This window comes from Zootoca vivipara, chromosome 10 (assembly GCF_963506605.1).
Source record: "Zootoca vivipara chromosome 10, rZooViv1.1, whole genome shotgun sequence".
Classification (NCBI taxonomy): Eukaryota; Metazoa; Chordata; class Lepidosauria; order Squamata; family Lacertidae; genus Zootoca; species Zootoca vivipara.
The window spans coordinates 64,392,441-64,414,483 of NC_083285.1; the positions used below are offsets into that span (position 1 = coordinate 64,392,441).

Consider the following 22,043-nt stretch of genomic DNA (forward strand, 5'->3'; position numbering starts at 1 on the left):
AGTATGCTGGCTGTTTGGCCATAATAATAAACATTCATTCATTCACTTGAGTGAGGAGCCTAACTTTTCTGGGCCCAGATCCCAACACACAACATTTATTTTGTTTTAAAGTCATTCTTCTCAAACATTTATGATGAACGTTATACCTGCTGTATTATTGCATTTTAATATTTTGCTGGAAGCCGCCCAGAGTGGCTGGGGAAACCCAACCCAATGGGTGGGGTATAAATTATTATTATTATTATTAACGCCAAATTAATGCCATCCCTCCTCTCTCTTTCAGGGGTCTTAACAAGCAAGGTTACCAGTGCAGACGTAAGAAACTTTTAGCATATTACGTTATTTACAACTGCCGAAATAGAAACTGCAGTGTTTCTTGCACACTGATCTTAAGAAAACTGAGAATGCTTTAAAAAGAAAAGAAAACCGAGAATTGTTTTAAAAAACCTATCTCCTTGACCCTTGCCCATCCTAGCTAATTAAAGCGAGCCAGGAAGGGCTGGGCGATAGGCTCTGCGGGGTGGTAAATGCTTCCCTCTATGAGGGAGTATTCCCAGACCCGCTGAAAGAGGCGGTCATTAAACCGCTTCTTAAAAAACCATCTTTAGATGCAGCCAATATGGCCAACTATCGCCCAGTCTCAAATCTACCATTCTTGAGCAAGGTGATTGAGCGAGTGGTTGCTGAACAACTCCAAGCACGCCTGGAGGATGCGGACCATTTGGATCCCTTCCAATCGGGAATCAGGCCTCATCATGGGACTGAAACTGTCTTGGTTGCGCTGGTTGATGATCTCCGGCGGGCTAGGGACAAAGGTGAGAGCTGTTTCCTGGTTCTGCTGGATCTCTCAGCGGCCTTTGATACAATCAACCATAACATCCTTCTGGACCGTCTAGAGGGGTTGGGAGCTGGGGGCACTGTTATACAGTGGTTCCGCTCCTTCCTCCTGGGCCATGTTCAGAAAGTGGTGGTGGGGGATGAGTGTTCAGAGCCCTGGGCTCTCACTTGTGGGGTGCCTCAGGGTTCCATCCTCTCCTCCATGCTTTTTAACATCTATATGAAGCCACTGGGAGAGACCATCAGGGGGTTTGGGCTGGGTGTTCATCAGTATGCAGATGACACCCAACTCTATCTCTCTTTTAAATCAGAACCAGTGAAGGCAGTGAATGTCTTGTGTGAGTGTCTGGAGGTGGTTGGAGGATGGGTGGCGGCTAACAGATTGAGGTTGAATCCTGACAAGACAGAAGTACTGTTTTGGGGGGACAGGGGTCAGGTGGGTGTGGGGGACTCCCTGGTCCTGAATGGGATAACTGTGCCCTTGAAGGACCAGGTGCGCAGCCTGGGAGTCATTTTGGACTCACAGCTGTCCATGGAGGCACAGGTTAATTCTGTGTCCGGGGCAGCTGTCTACCAGCTCCATCTGGTACGCAGGTTGAGACCCTACCTGCCTGCAGACTGTCTCACCAGAGTGGTGCATGCTCTAGTTATCTCCCGCTTGGACTACTGCAATGCACTCTACGTGGGGCTACCTTTGAAGGTGACCCGGAAACTGCAATTAATTCAGAATGCGGCAGCTAGACTGGTGACTGGGAGTGGCCGCCGAGATCACATAACACCGGTCCTAAAAGACCTACATTGGCTCCCAGTACGTTTCCGAGCACAATTCAAAGTGTTGGTGTTGACCTTTAAAGCCCTAAATGTCCTCGGTCCAGTATACCTGAAGGAGCATCTCCACCCCCATTGTTCAGCCCGGACACCGAGATCCAGCGCCGAGCGCCTTCTGGCGGTTCCCTCACTGCGAGAAGCAAAGCTACAGGGAACCAGGCAGAGGGCCTTCTCGGTAGTGGTGCCCTCCCTGTGGAACACCCTCCCATCGGAGGTCAAGGAGATAATCAACTACCTGACATTTAGAAAACACCTAAAGGCAGCCCTGTTTAGGGAAGTTTTTAATCTGTGATATTTTAATGTATTTTGGTATTTGTTGGAAGCCACCCAGATTGGCGGGGAAAACCCAGCCGGATGGGCGGGGTATAATAAATAATAATAATAATAATAGTATTAATAATAAAAATAGCAAGCCAGCCGTGGAAACAAAGCACATGTGTAAATGTGACCTACAAGAGCCATGATACCTCTCACAGACTACAGTAGGAATTAATGACAACATTCTCTATTGGTCTACTCTGAAGTAAGGCCCATTGAGATCAGTGGGACTTATGCCCAGGTCAGAAGGCAGAGGGCTACAGCTGAAAAGTGCCTGATTTCTGGCTGGATTGTGGGTCAACACACTCCCATTTAAACTCTTTGAGAAGCGGTGGTCCCCCCCCCCACCGTGACATTAGCCGCAGTCCAAACGTATTACGAAATTCTGCATTTCAATACGTTTCCCCATGAACCAGCTTCAATCGGAATTGAGTCAAATAACAGCCTGGGCATGCTTTAAGCCTCACAGCCTGTGTTTTGTTATATGCAATCCTAAAAGACAGTGGGGGAGCAGGGAGAAGCTGCATGCAGGTATATTCGTTCCCTGCAGCAGATTCTAGTTGAGTCTCCAAGTCTTGGGGCATGACCTGAAATTTTAGGGATTTCACCTTTTCCTTAGAGTCTCCAGGAAAAGTGCAAAATCGCCATGTGAGAAGCCAAAATCAGTACATTTCCAGGCAAGATTCAAAGTGTTGGTACTGACCTTTAGATCCTTAAACAGCCTCAGCCCAGTATACCTGAAGGAGCATCTTCACCCCCATCGTTCAGCCCGGACACTGAGGTCCAGCGCCGAGGGCCTTCTGGTGGTTCCCTCCCTGCGAGATGTGAGGTTACAGGGAACCAGGCAGAGGGCCTTCTCAGTAGTGGCGCCCACCCTGTGGAACGCCCTCCCGTCAGATGCCAAGGAAATAAACAATTGACTTTTAGAAGATTCCTGAAGGCAGCCCTGTATTGGGAAGTTTTTAATGTTTGATGTTTTATCGTATTTTAAATATTCTGTTGGGAGCCAGAGTGGCTGGAGAAACCCAGCCAGATGGGTGGGGTAGAAATAATATATTATTATTATTATTATTATTATTATTATTATTATTATTTCTTCTAATGTCCAATACTGTATTTGCAATATTGCTATATTGCTCTTACTGCTTGTGGCTGGCTTTAAAATGGAACTAAACAAACCCGTGAAGGATTAGGCTATAACCATGATCTACCTCTGCTGTGACAGGAGGAACTATACCTCTGAATACCAGTTTCTGGGAATCACAAGTGAGAAGAGTAGCTCTCGCACTCAGTTCCTGATTTCAGGTTCCCCGTGGACACCTGGTTGACCCCGTGAGAGCAGGATGCTAGACTAGGTGGGCCATTGGCCTGTTCAGCAGCACTCTTCCTAGACCTGCAATGCATAGTATTTTCTAATGTCCAGGGTGCATTGTGGGAATTCTCTTACTTCTTGTGGCCTTTCAGCAATGCTTTATAACATGGTTTGTTTTCCCTTCCCAGAATGCAATGCTGCCATTCACAAGAAGTGCATTGACAAAGTAATAGCAAAGTGTACGGGATCAGCCATCAATAGCAGAGAAACTATGGTATGTATCTGAATGAAGTTCCTTTTTTTGTGAATCAGCTGAAGGTGGCATGTATCTGAATGAAACTTTTTGTGAATTAGTTGAGGGCAGTGTGTATATGAATGGAGGGTATTTTTTTTGTGAATCAGTTGAGGATGGTTAAAACACACCGGTTGCCAAGAGTTTCCAAACATCTTTCCTCATTAAAAAAAGGATTAAAGTGGAGAAAATTGTGGACCTCGAGGTCACAAGGGTTGTGAGGTAGAGACGTGCAGATAGGTTTGCTGCCCTCTGCCAATCTCTCTTCTTCACAACAACCTTGTAAGGTAGGATAGAGTGACACAATGAGACTACACAGTCACACAAGATGTAACAGTGGCATCCACAGGGAATTTAAAATTTAAGCAAATCTCGTATGCATGGTGCAGGTTTCCCAAAAAAAAAGCTCAACAACTCTGCAGGTGTCTGTCAGGAATTTTACTTTTTGAACCCTTCACAAGGGAAAGGAATGGTTCCAGAATTTTTGCTGCTTGGGGCAGATTAGAACATGGGGTCCCCTGTTGCAGTCCAAGTGCATCATCCCTAAGGCCAACAAACTTACTTTGGCAACAGAGACAGAAAATCCCACCAGCATCTCTCGCCCTCCCGGCAACACTAAGAAATGCAATGCTAATAACTCAATTTGCTATACTTTTATGACATCCAAAAAAATCGACCGCCTGATGCTCTTGCCTCAGTCTGCCTAACGATAGCGCCGGCACTGATGCTACGGCTGAATGGGGTTTGAACTTACCTATCCTAACCTGTTGGCTCATGACGCCATTGCCTCCGTGAGTTGCCTTGGGCAAGATGTCATCCTTCCGGATAAAATATTGGTATACAGCAGAGAGAGGGAACCTCCAGGTGTTGCTGGAGTCCAACCACATCTGCAGGTCCACAGCTTTCTCATCCCTGGTCTATTGTGAAAGTGGGGGGCAGCTTTTGATTACGGTCACTGCAGAATCCATCACATTGTTTATAATTCCTTGTTTGATTCATTTGCATTTGGACCATTTAGATTTGCAAAAGGGGAGCTCCTTGAAGGCTTGAACCCTTTCAGTTTTGTATGTTTTTGCAACACCAGAAGCAGGCCACGAGCGTCTTCTGACCCTGTCCTCTCTCTCTCTCTCTCTCTCTCTCTCTCTCTCTCTCTCTCTCTCTCTCTCTCTCTCTCTCTCTCTCCTGCAGTTCCACAAAGAGAGGTTTAAGATTGACATGCCCCACCGATTTAAGGTCTACAATTACAAAAGCCCAACGTTCTGCGATCACTGTGGCACTCTGCTCTGGGGTCTGGCGCGGCAGGGTTTGAAATGTGATGGTAAGTCCAGGGACTCAGCTATAGAGCTGCAAATATAAAGTTTTAAGTGTGTTTTAGGTGTGTTATTCAAATGTGACACTAGATGGCGATGGTGAGCTGATGGCAAATTCAATGTTTTTTTCAAAACTTTTTTTAAAAAGTATTTTCACAGCATTTTCAATATGTGTCTAGATTCCACCCTGGGTGTACTGACTGATGCTCTTAGGGCCAAATTAGACGTGGCGGCAAATGCGTCTTTGCATCCAACAGGGAATTAAGAAGTGACATGATAGACGATTATAAAAAAAAGTATGCATGGCATGGAGGAAATGGAGAGAGAACAGTTTTTCTCACTAGACCTCATGGGCATCCAATGAAGCTGACGGTTGAAAGATTCAGGGGAGATAAAAGAAAGCACTTCTTCACGCAGCGTATAAACAAACTCTGGAACTCCCTCCCACAGGAGGCAGTGATGGCCCCAACTTTGTTGTTGTTTAGTCGTTTAGTCGTGTCCGACTCTTCGTGACCCCATGGACCAGAGCACGCCAGGCACTCCTGTCTTCCACTGCCTCCCGCAGTTTAGTCAAACTCATGTTGGTAGCCTCGAGAACACTGTCCAACCATCTCGTCCTCGGGTCGTCCCCTTCTCCTTGTGTCCTCAATCTTTCCCAACATCAGGGTCTTTTCCAATGATTCTTCTCTTCTCATGAGGTGGCCAAAGTATTGGAGCCTCAGCTTCACGATCTGTCCTTCCAGTGAGCACTCAGGGCTGATTCCCATAAGAATGGATAGGTTTGATCTTCTTGCAGTCCATGGGACTCTCAAGAGTCTCCTCCAGCACCAGAATTCAAAAGCATCCATTCATTGGCGATCCGCCTTCTTGATGGTCCAGCTCTCACTTCCATACATCACTACTGGGAAAACCATAGCTTTAACTATACGGACCTTTGTCGGCAAGGTCTCCAACTTAGATGGCTTTAAAAGAGGATTAGACAAATTCAGAAAAGAGAGGGCTATTGATGATTACTGTCAGGGGACCACCAGGGGTCAGCAGAGAGTTCAGGAAGTCGGGACAGGGGCTCTCTGATGCAGACAGAGCCCGGGATGTCAGGCTTCGGAGCAGACTGCAGAAGGTGGTGCTGACCCTCAGGAAGCAGTGCAGAGCCTTGAGGATGCTGAGAGGTTAAGGTTCCCAGAGGGAAGGTTTGGAGGGTCAGACCAGAGCGCTCAGGGGGAGAGGTGCCAGAGGGGACACCACCGGCACCCCAGCTGGGCAGTTCTGGTAGGGAGGGTTCTCCACCAGCCCCATCAGCCCAACAGCGGAGGAGGGGAAAGAGGCGGGAAGAGAGGAGGAGATTCAGGACACCAAGGGTGTTCTGTTGGCGGAAGATACGAAGGGTGGTGCTTCCGGATTCTGATTCGGAATAGAGCAGTCATGCATTTTGATCCTCTGCATTGTACATATGTATATAATAAAACTCTGTAAAAACCAGCTACGGAGTTTGGAGTGCTTTACTCGTGAGGAAGCAATCAGCACCATTACAGTTACTAGCCGCAATAGCTATGTTCTGTCTCCACAGCTGGAGGCAGCGATGCTTCTGAATCCCATTTGCTGGAAACAGTGGGATGAGAAAGGTCTCTTGTGCTCATGGCTTTGCCACCAGCATTTGGTTGGCCACTGTGAGAACAGGATGCTGGACATGATCTTATGTTCTTATTTAAAAACGAACAAACTACATATGGCATCAGGGTTTTTTTTTTCCGGGAGGGGGGGAAAGACAATTATTGGCATCACAGCAACTACAGGGGGAGAAATTTGCCTTTTAGTGACCTTCTGCAGCCTTCAGAAAAAACTCAAGTATTTCATTGGGGGGGGAATCCCCCGCTGGCAGCAATAAGGGATCCAATCAGGCTGCTGGCAGAAGTGAATCTGCAACCTGATTGGCCTACAGGTGCATCCCTGAAGTAGCCAATCACGCAAGGCCCATTGTGTAAATAATGTACTGTATATAAGTAGACGTTATGGGAAAAGAGCCATTCTTCCCTTCTTCTCCTTTTGCTACTACGAGCTGAATAAAGAGCATGAAATTCACTCTCGACTCTGAGTATATTTCACTCATAGTCCTTTCCAACTCTACAATTCTAAGATTCCACAACAAATTTTCCACCCCTGTTTGTAACAGAAGGGAAAACAGCAGAGGGAGATAGGAATCATTCTTCTGATGGTACAGTTATCAGTGGGGAGGGACCAGAGTTGAGCCTGCTTTCCAGGTTGCTACCTCTCAGCTGAGAGACCTACAGAGAACGTTAGGAAAAGGCTGGGAGCAGGAGCAGGCCATAGATAACCATAGTTATCATAAACCGTAGTTTAACTGTGTGCTGGATGAAAACGAAAGAGCTTTTTGACAGTGAAACGGTCTCCCTCGGGAGGTGGCGGACTCTCCTTCCTTGCAGGTTTTTAAGCAGAGGTTGGATCGCCATCTGTCCATGGATGCTTGAGTTGAGATTGCTGCATTGCAGTGGGTTGGACTAGATGACCCTTGGGGTCTCTTCCAACTTTATGATTTCATGATTCTGCATACCAGTTGGTGGTAACCGCAGGAGAGGATGATGCCCTTGTGCTTGGGTCCTCCTCGGTTTCCCGCCGGGTGGCCACTGCAAGAACAGGAGGGCTGGACTCACTGCACAATTGGCCTGATCCAGCAGGCTCTTCTAATGTTCTTAACCTGCGGACTGGATTCCCTTAACGATGCCAGAACCTCACCTGCTAACTCCATGCCTTCCTTGCAGCCTGTGCCATGAACGTCCACCACAAGTGCCAAGCCAAAGTGGCAAACCTCTGCGGCATCAACCAGAAGCTCATGGCGGAAGCGCTGCAACTGATTGAGAGCCGGCAACAGGTGGGCAAGCAGCCTCGTTCTTTGGCTCCTCTGGGGCAAAAAGCACAGAAGGCTGGGGGCTTATGTATATTTCTTTGTACTTGCCACCTCTACAAAAGAGGAAGTCCCATTCTCCCTGTGGATTTATTTAGTTGGTTTGAAGTATAAGATGAAATGGGGGCTGGATTCTTCCCTTGCCCCTGTGGTCCAACTTTAGCAGGTGCGTGGGGCTGGCCCCACCTGCCCATCATCTGACACCAACCTCATTATGACATCGGGTGACAACTTCAAAGTGGGCCCCTTTGCTGTGGGTGCCAGGAGAAACCCCTACCTTCAAAAGGGCTTTGCTTCCGGTGACAATCAGCTGACCGGTTGGTGACAACAAGCCATGTGAAGTCCATTTGCAAGCGATTCAAAGAAATGATTTGGAGATTGCTGGTAGCACCAATCAGGTGACAAAGGCGTCCATTGACTAGGGTGCTCTCAATGGTCCTGCTACCAGGTTTTCCCCAAGTTTCTGGTTGCCACAATGGAGACTCTGCCCTACCTTCACCGTCAGAGGCAGCGATGCTTCTGTCTACCAGCTGCTGGAAGCCACAAGAGTGGCTGTTGTGCTTGGATTCTGCTCAATGGTTTCCCAATGGCATCTGATTGGCTACCGTGAGAACAGGATGCTGGACTAGATGGGCCATTGACCTGATCCTGCAGGCTATTATTATTATTATTAATCATCATCATCATTCCTTATTCGACCGTCAGTCAGAAAAGATACATTTCTCAGTACAAAGTTAAAACATCTAAGACATCTAAAAACTAAAATAAAACATGGGCAGCACCAATAAAGGCTATACAGATAAACCCGCATCAATGCAGTCGATTTTACTCTTACGACGCTTGAGAGATAGGAAGAGAAATTTGGCCACCAAGAAAGCTGTTTTCCCAGTGGGATTATTCAACAAATGTACAACCTGGCTTTCTCTGGATAGACAGCTAAGCTGAGATAGGCATGGGGCTATGAGACAGTGTCTTAAATCTACATAGAGAGGGCAACTCAGGAGGATACGTTCGGTGGACTCTACCTCACCCAAGGCACAATGGCATGTTCTCTGATCGTATTATTATTTTACAACTGGCGCCTTTAAAAGCTCAGGTCATCTTTCCCTCGTTGGGCAAAAACTCATCTTCTCCCCACGGCCAGCCCAACTATTTGACAAGTTGCTAGTTGCTGAGAAGTGTGTGTGTGTGTGTGTGTGTGTGTGTGTGTGTGCGTGTGTGTGCGTGTGTGTGACCTACATTCTGGTTGTAGGGTGTCATCTATGGATAAACTCCATCAATATTTTTTTTTAGTTTCCAATCTTCTGCCCCATACTAGATCCCACACTTGCACAATGCCCGACAAGCATGCTACGTGATTCATTCCTTTACTCGTTTTTACCGTGAGGCAGGCTAGAAGCTTGCGGGAGTCAGAGAAGATCTTGAGAGAAGGACCTGTGGAAATAGTCTTCCCTGACAAAGACCCGACGCCCACTGCTCCTCCCGTGCCAGCGCCTCCAGCAGGGAAAAAAGGTGCTGTATTTTATCATTTGAGTTGTTGTTGTTTAGTCGTGTTCGATTCTTCGTGACCCCATGGACCAGAGCACACCAGGCATTCCTGTCTTCCACTGCCTCCCGCAGTTTGGTCAAACTCATGTTGGTAGCTTCAAGAACACTGTCCAACCATCTCTTCCTCCGTCATCCCCTTCTCCTTGTGCCCTCCATCTTTCCCAACACCAGGGTCTTTTCCAGGGAGTCTTCTCTTCTCATGAGGTGGCCAAAGTATGGATCAATGCCTTGTCGTGACGAAGGGGCTTGAATAACTCAGAGAAGGTATGAGCTATGCCATGCAGGGCCACCCAAGATGGACAGGTCATAGTGGAGAGTTTTGACTAAACGTGATCCACCTGGAGAAGGAACTGGCAAGCCACTCCAGTATCCCTGCCAAGAAAATTCCATGGACAAAGACAATAGGCATCATTTGAGTAGCCACCTTATTTAGCAGCCTCCTTGGTCTATATATATGCTTCTGGCTTTAGACATTTACCTGCCAAATATTGAGAAAGGACACAAAACAGGTACCTATGCAAGACAAGGCCTACAGTCAATGGAAAGGATGACTTCAGAAGGGGATGGATTCTCCCTCACTGGAGACTTTAAGCAAAGGTTGGATGGCCATCAACCAAGGATTCTTTAACTGATAGTCCCTGTATTTCAGGGGTAGGACTAGATGACCCTGGGGACCCCAGCACAGAGTTACTTGGGAATAAGCTCCACTGAAAACAATGAATCACCCTTAAATTAATGTTGTTATTTATGTGGGGCTACCTTTGAAGGTGACCCGGAAACTACAACTAACCCAGAATGCGGCAGCTAGACTGGTGACTGGGAGCGGCCGCCGAGACCACATAACACCGGTCCTGAAAGACCTACATTGGCTCCCAGTACGTTTCCGAGCACAATTCAAAGTGTTAGTGTTGACCTTTAAAGCCCTAAACGGCCTCGGTCCAGTATACCTGAAGGAGCGTCTCCACCCCCATTGTTCTGCCCAGACACTGAGGTCCAGCGCCGAGGGTCTTCTGGCGGTTCCCTTGCTACGAGAAGCCAAGTTACAGGGAACCAGGCAGAGGGCCTTCTCGGTAGTGGCACCCACCCTGTGGAATGCCCTCCCACCAGAGGTCAAAGAGAACAACAATTACCAGACCTTTAGTTTTTTTTTTTTAACATAATTTTTATTGATTTTACAAATTACAAAAAACGGTACATACATGAACACCTTTTCCACCTTCTTCCCACCCCCCTCCATGGGTCCTCCCCTGCCACAGAAGTATCCCACGCAGGTGAACAGTCAGAGATGGTCCATTTTATGGTTGGATTTCTGTCCTCCTCCCCCTCCCCTGCCCCCAAAGCCCCCCCCTGCCACCAGAGAGCTCCAGGAAACCAGGGCAGTACGCAGGAAGACGTCCATCCAACCATCTATTCTCATACCAAAAAAGAGTAAAAAGAAAAAAGAGGGGGGGGGAGAGAAAAAAAGAGAGACAAAAAAGGAAAGACAAAACAAAAATAATCTTTTTTCATTCATAATTAATAAACCATATTTTGTGGGCTTCCCCAACCTCCCCCCTTCCCCGGTTTTCATCCCTTTTTTATCCTCTTCAACAGTTTCTTATTCTATGAAATAATTACCTTTATACCTTATACTACTTTAAAACTTAGCTATTGTCATTTTCACCAAATATCCAAATCACTGAAAAATCAAACTCCCATTTTTTCTTCCCGTGCCTAATTTTCCCCCCTCTATAAGCCTCCATATTTTCACCTTTTTCCAAAATCAATTCACTTTTAAACTATAACTATTCCCAATCTAACCTTTCATCCCCAATTTCCGGCTCCAACCCCCCAATCCAGCAAGTTCCGTAGTCAGCAGTCCAGTTTTAATCCTAATAATCCATCCTATTAATCACAACTTCACTTTCCCTTCACCCCACCCCCTTTTTACAATATTTTGCCATCCAGGCCTCCATACAGCACCCCTGAGTTTCTTCTCTTCTCTGCTTATTTTTTTCCTCTTCCCTGTGGGCATTCTGGAGTTCCAGTAAATCCAATCGTATCCCCCTCAAAGGAGGGGCACTCCACCTGACTTTTTGTAGAGTAAAATCATCTTTTTTTTCGTGGTGAGCTTCATTTTGTATTATATTGTCACAGTCCTCATCTTCATCTTTTCGTTCCAAATCACAGTCCCCATCATTGTCAAAATCCTCCAAATCACTGTCACTGTCATTCTCACACTCGTCTTCCTCAGTTTCAGTAGCTTCATCCTCTAAGAAGTCATATTCTGCCATCACCATCTGGAATTGTTGCTTTAACTCTTGCTGTTGTGTCTCCTCTTGACATAGTCCTATTCTTACTTCCCACATTATGGTCAAAACAGTCCGCTGGAACTCAGGCGAATACCTTTTTGTTGACATAGTTCAATCCTGTCAAGGTCAAAACTTGTCACATGGGGTGGAAAATGGTCACAGTTTATTTTCTCGACTCCATTTTAACAAGCTGGCTGCATTCTCCAAGTCTTATTAGAAATAAAGTTCAAACTCACATTTCAGAAGCATATAAACCAAAAAAAGGATTTCCAAAAAATCCAAAAAATAGAAATAAAAATAAAATTCCACTTATAGATCCTGATCAGCTCACTGGGTTGTCTGGGCTGCCGGCTCCCGGGGAAAAGAAAGGTCTTTCTTGATCTTAACCTCTTTCTGCAGGGTATTCACAACCGCAGTCTTTCTCCCCTTTTACCCTGCATCTAGGGGAGATCCTCTTTGATGCCTTTGAGGGAACCTTTTAAATTGAAATCTTCTATTTACGGCTTCGGGTTTCTATTTACTGTCTCTTAGGTTGCCGGTGGGGGGGGGTGGCTTCCTCTTTTTTCCCCTCTCTCCCAAATCCAAATTATTTTATAGTCCAAATCGTGAGATTACTTACACTCTTATTTCCAATCGTTTTTTTCGGAAGAATCCAGCGCTCTCTGCCTTCGGCTTGAAGCTTCTCTCCGCTAGGGTAACGTTGTTGCTCAAGATGGCCCCCGCGACTTCTACCCTCCTCGCTCCGGAGCTCTTATTAGAGCTTGCCGGAGAGTTGGGGAGTCCGGATTGGGGCTCTGCCGAGCAAAATTCGCCCCCGGGACGCTCTTCCCGAGGTTCTAAGGGGCGCAGCGTCGCTCTCGCTGCCCTCCCCACTCCTAGCAGAGACGGGCCGTCTCGGAGAAGAGACGGGACCCCGCCGATTTGCGCTGGCGCTGAACCGGAAGCCCTCTTTCTTTCAACAATTACCAGACCTTTAGAAGGCATCTCAAGGCAGCCCTGTTTAGGGAAGCTTTTAATGTTTGATTTCTGTATTTTAATGTTTTGTTGGAAGCCGCCCAGAGTGGCTGGGGGAACCCGGCCAGATGGGCAGGGTATAAATAATTATTAATAATAATTAATAAATAATTAATAAATATTATTATTATTATTATTATTATGTTCCACCTTTCCTCCAAGGTGTTCAAGATGGCGGACACAGTTTTTCCCCTCCCCCTTTTACCTTCACAACAACCCTGTGAAGTGGGTTAGGCTAAGGGACAGTCACCATACCACAGCCACCCAAGGCCGGGTCCCAGAAACAAAGCAAGGAGTTTCAGGTGGCTTACACCAGCTAGCCAAGCTGCATCTTATCCCAGATTACACTTTGCCAACCAAATTGGGTCATTGGGTGGGGAGAGAGGTGCAATGGGGTGCGTTCCCCCCAAGCAGCTAAGTCTCGTCAGTGCACTAGGGAGCTCTGTCGGTTAACGAACTGCACTGGGATCTATTATTGCAGAGCCTCAGGGAGTTTCCTGGGAATCCCCCGCAGAAGACGTCACGTGTCCGGATTCTTCAGTGGAACTGGAACCAAGGAAAGACCTCCCTGCTGAGCTGCCGAAGTTTACCATAGATGATTTTGTTTTGCACAAAATGTTGGGGAAAGGAAGCTTTGGCAAGGTAAGGAATAAAAGAGAGAGCAGGAAATACTGTCGGAGTTGGTGTTTTCTCTTTACAAAAACAAAGCCCTGCCTGCTTGAATTGAATACAAAAATAGCACGTGCGATTTGTGGATTACTGTACAGTAGAACAGAAAACCAGGGTTGTATTAACGATTAAACGGGAGCAGGGAACCTCGATCCACACACTTCTCGCTCTTGAGACTCTTCCTAGGTCATGCTGCCTCCCCAAGCCACACCCCTTCTTCCCAGGCCTCAAGACTAGAGTCTGCACTCTCCTTAAGTGTTTTTTTTTTTGTGTCCCTGAACTGGGATAATGCCTCTTGCTTGCCTGGGAGGAAGTGTGTGTGTGTACATGTACATGTGTGCACAGAAATCTCTAGCTTTTGCATAGCTTGCATGTAACTTACTGTACCACAATACTGTAAAACTCACACCTGTTGCTCCACCCACTTTTTCCGTTGGCCCCTCCCACACAGCCCCTGAAAGCTCTCCAACGAAAGAGAGTGGCCCTTGAGCTGCGAAATGCTCCTCATCCCTGCACGACACCTTGGCCACTCCCTTTCGAATCGGTCTTTGCAAACAATAGGGACTAGAAACTTGATAAACATTCCATCTGAGATTTTTGGTATGGGGGGGGGGTTTAATTCCACACTCAGTTTTGAATTCTGTGGCTTTACTAACCTTGCCATGGATCGTAGCATTTTGCGCTACCCTGGGTTTTTTTTTTTGGTTTTTTTTTTTGCTTGTTTGTTGCCCAGGTATTCCTTGCTGAGCTGAAGGACACGAACCAGTTTTTTGCCATGAAAGCTTTGAAGAAGGAGGTGGTGCTGATGGACGATGATGTTGAATGCACCATGGTGGAAAGGCGGGTCCTCTCTCTGGCTTGGGAACACCCGTTCCTCACTCATCTCTTCTGCACATTCCAGACAAAGGTAACAAACTTCTTTCCTGTTCACTCAGAATAGAGATTATCGTACTGCCTGCCTTCGGGACCCACTTGAGAAGGTCCACCAGTCACAAAATGGCAGCCAGTGGGGCGTGGTTTTTGGATGAGTTTTAATAAGTAGGAGAGAATTTATTAATTGTCATTCATCCCTCCAAGCACCCACATGTGTGGGTTGAACAGACAAAGAAATTCAGCTTAGCAGAGTTTCAAGTCCCATCCTTAGCACAAAATATTGGAAGCATAGGAATTAGGTAAACAGGTCCAGCTGGAAAGCAAGCTGGCTCCCCCTTTTCTTAACAAAGAATCATACAACAGACTGAGAAGTAAGTTTAGAATGCATTTTACTTACTCATAATCATTCCTTGGTTCTCACATGCAGCAGTATTAAAAACTATGCAGGTAAAATACTTATATTTACAGTAGAAGCAGCCTCAGGCAAGTGCCTGAGCGGAAGCAATTGGATATATGTCTGCTCCCAGAAAGAGGGAGAGAGAGAGAAACAAGAAATGCTGGGTGCCCCTCAGGAGAGGAAGGGAAATGATATCACACAGAGCCCTCTCTATCAATTACATGTCTATGGTCTGGGTCCGCCTAGCAGCAATACAGCTCTGTGGTCTTAACCCCTTCACATGCTAACTAGCAAGAATATGCATTGTTAGATTTGGTTGATAATTTCCCACAATGATAGACTTCCATCTCCAGCTAGTAGCTTTTGGAGAATGGGGTTGAAGAGCTTATCCACACTTCCCTTTGTCCGGTGGTTTATTCCATTTGTCCCGTGATTTCTAGGCACAGGTGTTTCTTTTGTTTCCCCACTTTCTCCGGGAAAGATCGTATAAATCTTTCAGTTTTTATCATGAATCCATCCATTTGAGTTTCCCCAAGATAAAGCTTTCACTGAGGCAATGTTCCATTTCTTTTTATATGTTGTCTGTTGCCCCAAAGACCATTTCATGATGATGATTGTAAGGGGCAAAGAGTACAGAGAGCCCCCTCCCATCCTGAGAAGCAGCTCCTCCACCAGCAGTAGTGCCAGCGGGGAGGGGGAAGAGTCAAGTGAGGAAGGAGGAAGGAGGAGACGGGGCTCTGACAGCATAGGAGAGCCCCTGCTACACGTGGGAGAGGAAGAGAGAGGGGGGGAAGAGGGGGAGAAGGAGAGCAGGGAAAGGAGGCCCTTTTTCCCTCCGGTTCCGGAATTACGCAGGAGGAAACGCGGAAGGCGATTTGGCGTGCCCAGACTCTTATGCTGGAAGAAGACGCGGAGCGCGCCATTCCAGGGTTCTGGTTCGGACTAGAAAGATGTATCCTGTACAGCTCTATCACTGTAAATAGACTGCACTTAATAAAAGCATGAAAAGGTCAGAACGTGCAGAGTCATTACTCTAGAGTAGTCGCAACGTACACCCTGTGACAATGATGATGATGATTTTAAGCCTTCTTTTGTTATTTACTAGGAAAACCTCTTTTTTGTAATGGAATATCTCAATGGGGGTGACTTGATGTTTCACATCCAGATCTGCCACAAGTTTGACATTGGCAGAGCGAGGTAAGTTGGGGTCTGTTTTTGCTGCACATTCCTGGAGAGACAGAGAAATTGCTCGAACATACCATCGGTGATATGGTACAGTCCTTGCAGGCAGGGCCGTCTTAAGCCCACCCAGCACCCTGGCGCTAGGTCCCTCCAGCGCCCCCCTCCAGAGCCTCTCCAAGGGCCCGGGAGTGCCAAGCGGACTGCGGCAGCAGCGGGAGGCCACCTCCGAGGACTCCGCGCTGCGCCTCCTTCTCGTTTCCCCAGCGCTTTGCCACCAGCGCGCGCACCGCAGGACCAGCAAGAGCTGCTTGGGTGCTGTGCGCGCGCTGGTGGCGAACCTCGACTGAGCGGAACCCAGCACTGGGGAAACAAGAAGGAGGCGCAGCGCGGAGTTCTTGGAGAAGGAGTGCAGTCCTGGCCAGATTGCGGGAACCCTGCGCTCATTTGGCGCCCCTCCAGCGCCCGGCGCCGTGGTTCTCCGCGCCACTAGCCTCTATGGACGGGCCTGCTTGCAGGAGTAGGCTGCCTTGAAATGCGTGAAGTGTAGAGTCGGGATCATTGCAGTTTCCTTTCTCCTTAAGGCCACATTCGTGCCAAACGTTTAAAGCATCACGATAGCACTTTAAAGAGGCATGGCATTCCCCCCAGCAAAGAATTCTGGGAGCTGTAGTTTGTTAAGGGTGCTGAGAGTTGTGAGGCCTGGGAAACCTCCGAAGCAACTTTTGGCAGAAACTGGAAGTCGCGTCAGAGCCCGCGCTGTGGGTGCCGAGCACCCCCCAAAAAATGTTTGTGGGTACTCAGGCCCCCAAGTCCCCCTATAAAAGGTAAAGGTAAAGGGACCCCTGACCATTAGATCCAGTCGTGACCAACTCTGGGGTTGCGGTGCTCATCTTGCTTTATTGGCCAAGGGAGCCGGCGTACAGCTTCCAGGTCATGTGGCCAGCATGACTAAGCCACTTCTTGCGAACCAGAGCAGGACACGGAAACGCCGTTTACCTTCCCGCTGTAGCGGTACCTATTTATCTACTTGCACTTTGATGTGCTTTCGAACTGCTAGGTTGGAAGGAACAGGGACCGAGCAACAGGAGCTCACCCCGTCGCGGGGATTCGAACCGCCGACCTTCTGATCGGCAAGCCCTAGGCTCAGTGGTTTAACTCACAGCGCACCAGTTGAACTGTTTTGTTTTGAAAAGCTGCATCCGTGGAACCTCTCTTGTTCGGCTGCTCCATAGCACCGAGTCCCCAAAATAAAATAAAACACTAGCCTGAATCACGTGAATGTAAAAAAAAAAAAAAAAAAAACACCTAGAAGGTAAACACCAACCGAAGATTTATAAACGGATTGAGGCATGATTAAAACAAATAGAACAAAGCAAATAAAATAAGCCCCAGTGCCCCTGGGGATAATTTTTTAAAAAATCAATATTGAAACCGTTTTAGGGCTTTGTTTGGATTGAAGAGCGACTTGAAGTAAATTATTCATTAGAGCCATGTGAGCGAAGGTGACTTTGGACATAGAAATCCGCCCGGCCCTCCTCTGTGAATCCAGAGTTGGATTTCTAAAAAACGTGGCCTGGCGAGGATTCCACCGCTCTGCTTTTCCCTGTCGCGAGGCAGGGTGGCAAAGAGAAGCCCTGGCTGAGTTTGCCCCCCTTGTGTGCAAGCCCCCAATGGCGAGGCTCTGCAAGACCCTTTCCTTGAGACGAAGCCCTTGCACAGCCTCATGGCTGCCCAGCTCCATCGGATATTCAGCCTCAGGCGCCAAAATGCCTCGGGTCGCCCCTGGAGCTGTGCGCTTCTGAACCGAAGAAGAGACCTCTTAATCCCGGAAGTAGGGAGTGGAGAAAGTGCTTGCCCCCTGGTGATGGAACTCTGCACGTTCTCAGGAGCATTCTCCCATTGCATCCCGGCTGTTATTTGGCTCAGCTCTTGCCATTGCCAACAGGAAGGAAGGACGTCACCAAGAAGGAAGGTGGCAGGGCGGTGCCACCATTTCCGCCGCCGCCGCTCCTGGACTGGTTGCATGGCAGTTTAATTCCATTTCCCCCAAACACCTCCTCCCCGCACCCCCATCATTGTGCATTAATGTAGGTGTTTGCAGAAAAGTTATTTGTCCTTTCCATCTGACAAAAGTGGTGGGCTGTAGATTCATTCAGGACAGGAAAAAGAAAGTGTTCCGTAACACAGCAGCTAATGTAACCTGTGGAACTCACTGCAGCATGATTTGAGGATGGCCACTGGCTTGGGGTGGAGGATAGGTCTGTCAGTGGCTGTTATGAAATAAGGTCTCTATTATTATTATTATTATTATTATTATTATTATTATTATTACTGCCATGCCTTTTTCCTTGATGGGACTCAAGGTGTCTTACAGATAAAAACAATAACCGCCAGACCAGTATCCTGTAGGGGGACAGATCTTGGATATTGGGTTAAATATGCACCAATAAAATTAAGGCTGACCTGTCTCTGATTTTCTCAGGTTTTATGCTGCTGAAATCATTTGTGGCTTGCAGTTCCTTCATTCTCAAGGCATCATATACAGGTAGGAATTTTATCCTTGGTGGAGGGAGAAAGAATAATACAATCGTAGAATTGCAGAGCGCGAAGGGACCCTGAGGGGCATCGAGTCCAACCCCCAGAAATGCAGGGGTTTCAACATGCGGTTGTGAACATCCGTCTGTCTCAGGAGATAACGGCGGAATGCACTTTCAGGGGGAGAAGTCAAACAGCTGAAGAGTTACAGTGCCTGCTGTGGCTGTAGAGACCGAGACACAGCAGAGACATGTTTTGTTGCAGCTGGGGCAGACGAAGGCGTCCGGATGTGCTGCTGCAGATGCCCCAGGGCACTTCTCATCTCTGCGCTCCTCCCACCCGTCATTCCTCCTCAGCTCTTCCCCACAATACAACCCCACAATACCGGGACTTGCACCCGATACGACTTAACAATTGTTCTGTGTATATACAGCACATACTGATTAGATAACACATCTAGTCTTTCAGGAAAAGAGCTTTTTCAGAGATGTCGCCTGATCTTGCCTTGCAGAGACCTGAAGCTTGACAACGTTCTCCTAGACAAGGAAGGGCACATCAAGATTGCCGATTTTGGGATGTGCAAAGAGCACATGGGAGGGGACGCCAAGACAAGCACGTTCTGTGGAACCCCCGATTATATCGCACCAGAGGTAAGTGGGGCTATTACCCGTGGCAACCAGCTTCTCAGACCAGAGGCAATATATCTCTGAATAACAGGGGTTGGGTGCAAATGGAAGAGAAGGATTGAGCCTTTTGTGCCCACCAATAAGCTCCCTGGAGGTATCTCCCTGGGTGCTTGGTGTAGGGAATGCAATGCTCAGGGTCATGGGGTATCTTGTGGGCCTCCAGCTGTGTTGGACTTCAACCTCCATCACCCCAGCCAGCATGGTCAACAGGCAAGGGCACAGCAACTCCCGAACCACTATCTCATTCAATCCATGTGGCGGGATGACTTCACAAATTTGTGGTCAGGGAAAATCCATGCCAAATTGCTGTCCTATGAGATCTCGCCCGCTGAATTGCTCAAACTGGATCGAAATGCGGCAAAAAGGTGTATAAATCAAAGGCTGGATGATGCGGAGCTATACCAAAATTTCTTAGCTGGTGGTGGAGTCTGCTCGCCGTTAAATTTCGGCATAACCCCTATTTACCGTGCTCCGTCCTACTTAACATCGCTTACGGCCGCGTCTCACCGATATGCCTTCATTAAAGCTAGGTTCAATGTTTTCCCAACAAATGTGCTGAGACATAGATTTACTAAGGGCCAAGTCTCTTCAATGTGTGCTTGTGAAATTAAAACATCTGAATCTCTACATCATGTTATGTTTATCTGCCCTATGTACGGTTCGGCTTGTGCTAGTATACTAAACTCCATAATCCAGCCTATGGCTGACAAACCAGTTGACCTACAGCTTGCCTGGGTTCTTCAAGATGTGGATCCTTATATTACTCTACAGGTTGCTAAATTCCTAACAGCCGTCCTCTCGTACAAGAGACGGAATGGAATGTTAGCTGATTATTGATAGTTATAAGAATTTTCTATAATGACATCAGATATTGATTTTAGCGTAGTGCCTAAATTTTTAATCGTAATCTTAAACTTTTCTTTTTGAATTGTTAATATTTGTCCTTGTGAGCTGTGAATTGTGTTATATTATTTGTGGCTGTACGAGTCCGCTGTTTTATTTGATTTGTTCTGTTCTGTTGTGTGTTATGATGGGCGTAAAGCCAAATAAACATCTTTGTTGTTGGCACAGCAGGGCTGAAGCTCAGTGGTAGAATCATAGAATTGTAGGGTTGGAAGGGATCCCAAGGGTCATCGAGTCCAACCCCCTGCAGTGCAGGAATCACAACCAAAGTATCCATGGCAGATAGCCATCCAGCCTCCAAGAAAGGACAGTCCATCACCTTCCAAGGGAATCCATTCCGGCTCTTGCCGTCAGAAAGTTCTTCCTAATGTTTAGTTGGAATCTCCTTTCTTGTAACTTAGAATCATAGAATCGTAGAGTTGGAAGAGACCACGAGGGCCATCCAGTCCAACCCCCTGCCAAGCAGGAAACACCATCAAAGCATTCTTGACATATGACTGTCAAGCCTCTGCTTAAAGACCTCCAAAGAAGGAGACTCCACCACACTCCTTGGTAGCAAATTCCACTGCCGAACAGCTCTTACTGTCAGGAAGTTCTTCCTAATGTTGAGGTGGAATCTTCTTTCTTGTAGTTTGAATCCATTGCTCCGTGTCCACTTCTCTGGAGCAGCAGAAAACAACCTTTCTCCCTCCTCCATATGACATCCTTTCATATATTTGAACATGGCTATCATATCACCCCTTAACCTTCTCTTCTCCAGGCTAAACATACCCAGCTCCCTAAGCCGTTCCTCATAAGGCATCATTTCCAGGCCTTTGACCATTTTGGTTGCCCTCCTCTGGACACGTTCCAGCTTGTCAGTATCCTTCTTGAACTGTGGTGCCCAGAACTGGACACGGTACTCCAGGTGAGGTCTGACCAGAGCAGAATACAGTGGTACTATTACTTCCCTAGATCTAGATGCTATACTCCTATTGATGCAGCCCAGAATTGCATTGGCTTTTTTAGCTGCTGCATCACACTGCTGACTCATGTCAAGTTTGTGGTCTACCAAGACTCCTAGATCCGTTTCACATGTACTGCTCTCAAGCCAGGTGTATGAATCCATTGTTTCAGGTCCTGCCCTCCAGAGCAGGAGAAAACAAGCTCGTTCCCTCTTCCATGTGACAGCCCTTAAGATATTTGAAGATGGCTATCATAATTGGTCTCTTCTTATCCAGGAAAACATACCCAACTCCCTCAACCGTTCCTCATAAGGCTTGGTTCCCAGACCCTTGATCATCTTGGTAGAGCATCTGGTTTGCATAGGGAAGGTCCCAGGTTCAAATATCTGGAGGACTGTCACATGGTAGATGGAGCAATCTCGTTTTCTCCTGCTCTGGAGGGTAGAACGCAAACCAATGGCTTCAAGTTACAAGAAAGGAGATTCCAACTAAACATCAGGACAACCATCACTTTCTGATGGTAAGAGCTGCTTGACAGTAGAACAGTCTCCCTCGGGAGGTTGTGGACTCTCTTTCCTTGGAGGTTTTCAAGCAGAAGTTGGATGGCCGTCTGTCATGGAACCTTGAGCTGAGATTCCCATATCAGAAGTGTGATCTAATAATAATAATAATAATAATAATAATAATAATAATAATAATAATTTATTTATACCCCACCCATCTGGCTGGGTTTTCCCAGCCGCCCTGGGTGGCTCGCAACGAAAAATTAAAAATACATTAAAACATCAGTCATTAAAAACTTCCCTAAACAGGGCTGCCTTCAGATGTCTTCTAAATGTCAAATAGTTGTTTATTTCTTTGACATCTGATGGGAGGGCATTTCACAGGGCGAATTCCCTAAAAAAAATACAGATCGGGTTGCGAACGTGACCTCTGCAGGAGGCACATTCGCAACCCACAGCGGCACATCTACGCACGCACGGGTCGCGATTCGGCGCTTCTGTGCATGTACAAACTGCGATTTAGTGGGTCTGCGCATGCGCGAGCGCCAAAACCCAGAAGTAACCCGTTCCAGGACTTCCGGGTTCGGCGCGGTGTGCAACCCGAAAACACACAACCTGAAGCGGCCGCAACCCAAGGTATAAGTGCAGCTTTAAAACTTTTTGCAAAGAAAGCTCAACTTT

At 47.2% G+C, this 22,043-nt stretch overlaps 1 protein-coding gene across 2 annotated transcripts in view; it reads left to right on the forward strand.

Annotated features, from left to right (window-relative positions):
• The window catches only part of PRKCQ (protein kinase C theta), a 56,929-nt gene that overhangs the window by 28,049 nt on the left and 6,837 nt on the right, over nt 1–22,043 (forward strand). For both annotated transcript variants that reach the window (XM_035128182.2, XM_035128183.2), the window contains exons 6-15: nt 284–315; nt 3,484–3,569; nt 4,776–4,905; nt 7,675–7,784; nt 9,209–9,329; nt 13,152–13,312; nt 14,073–14,246; nt 15,715–15,806; nt 18,274–18,336; nt 18,838–18,976. In XM_035128182.2, the coding sequence (XP_034984073.2) occupies nt 284–315; nt 3,484–3,569; nt 4,776–4,905; nt 7,675–7,784; nt 9,209–9,329; nt 13,152–13,312; nt 14,073–14,246; nt 15,715–15,806; nt 18,274–18,336; nt 18,838–18,976 (1,108 nt within the window). The remainder of the gene's footprint in view (nt 1–283; nt 316–3,483; nt 3,570–4,775; nt 4,906–7,674; nt 7,785–9,208; nt 9,330–13,151; nt 13,313–14,072; nt 14,247–15,714; nt 15,807–18,273; nt 18,337–18,837; nt 18,977–22,043) is intronic.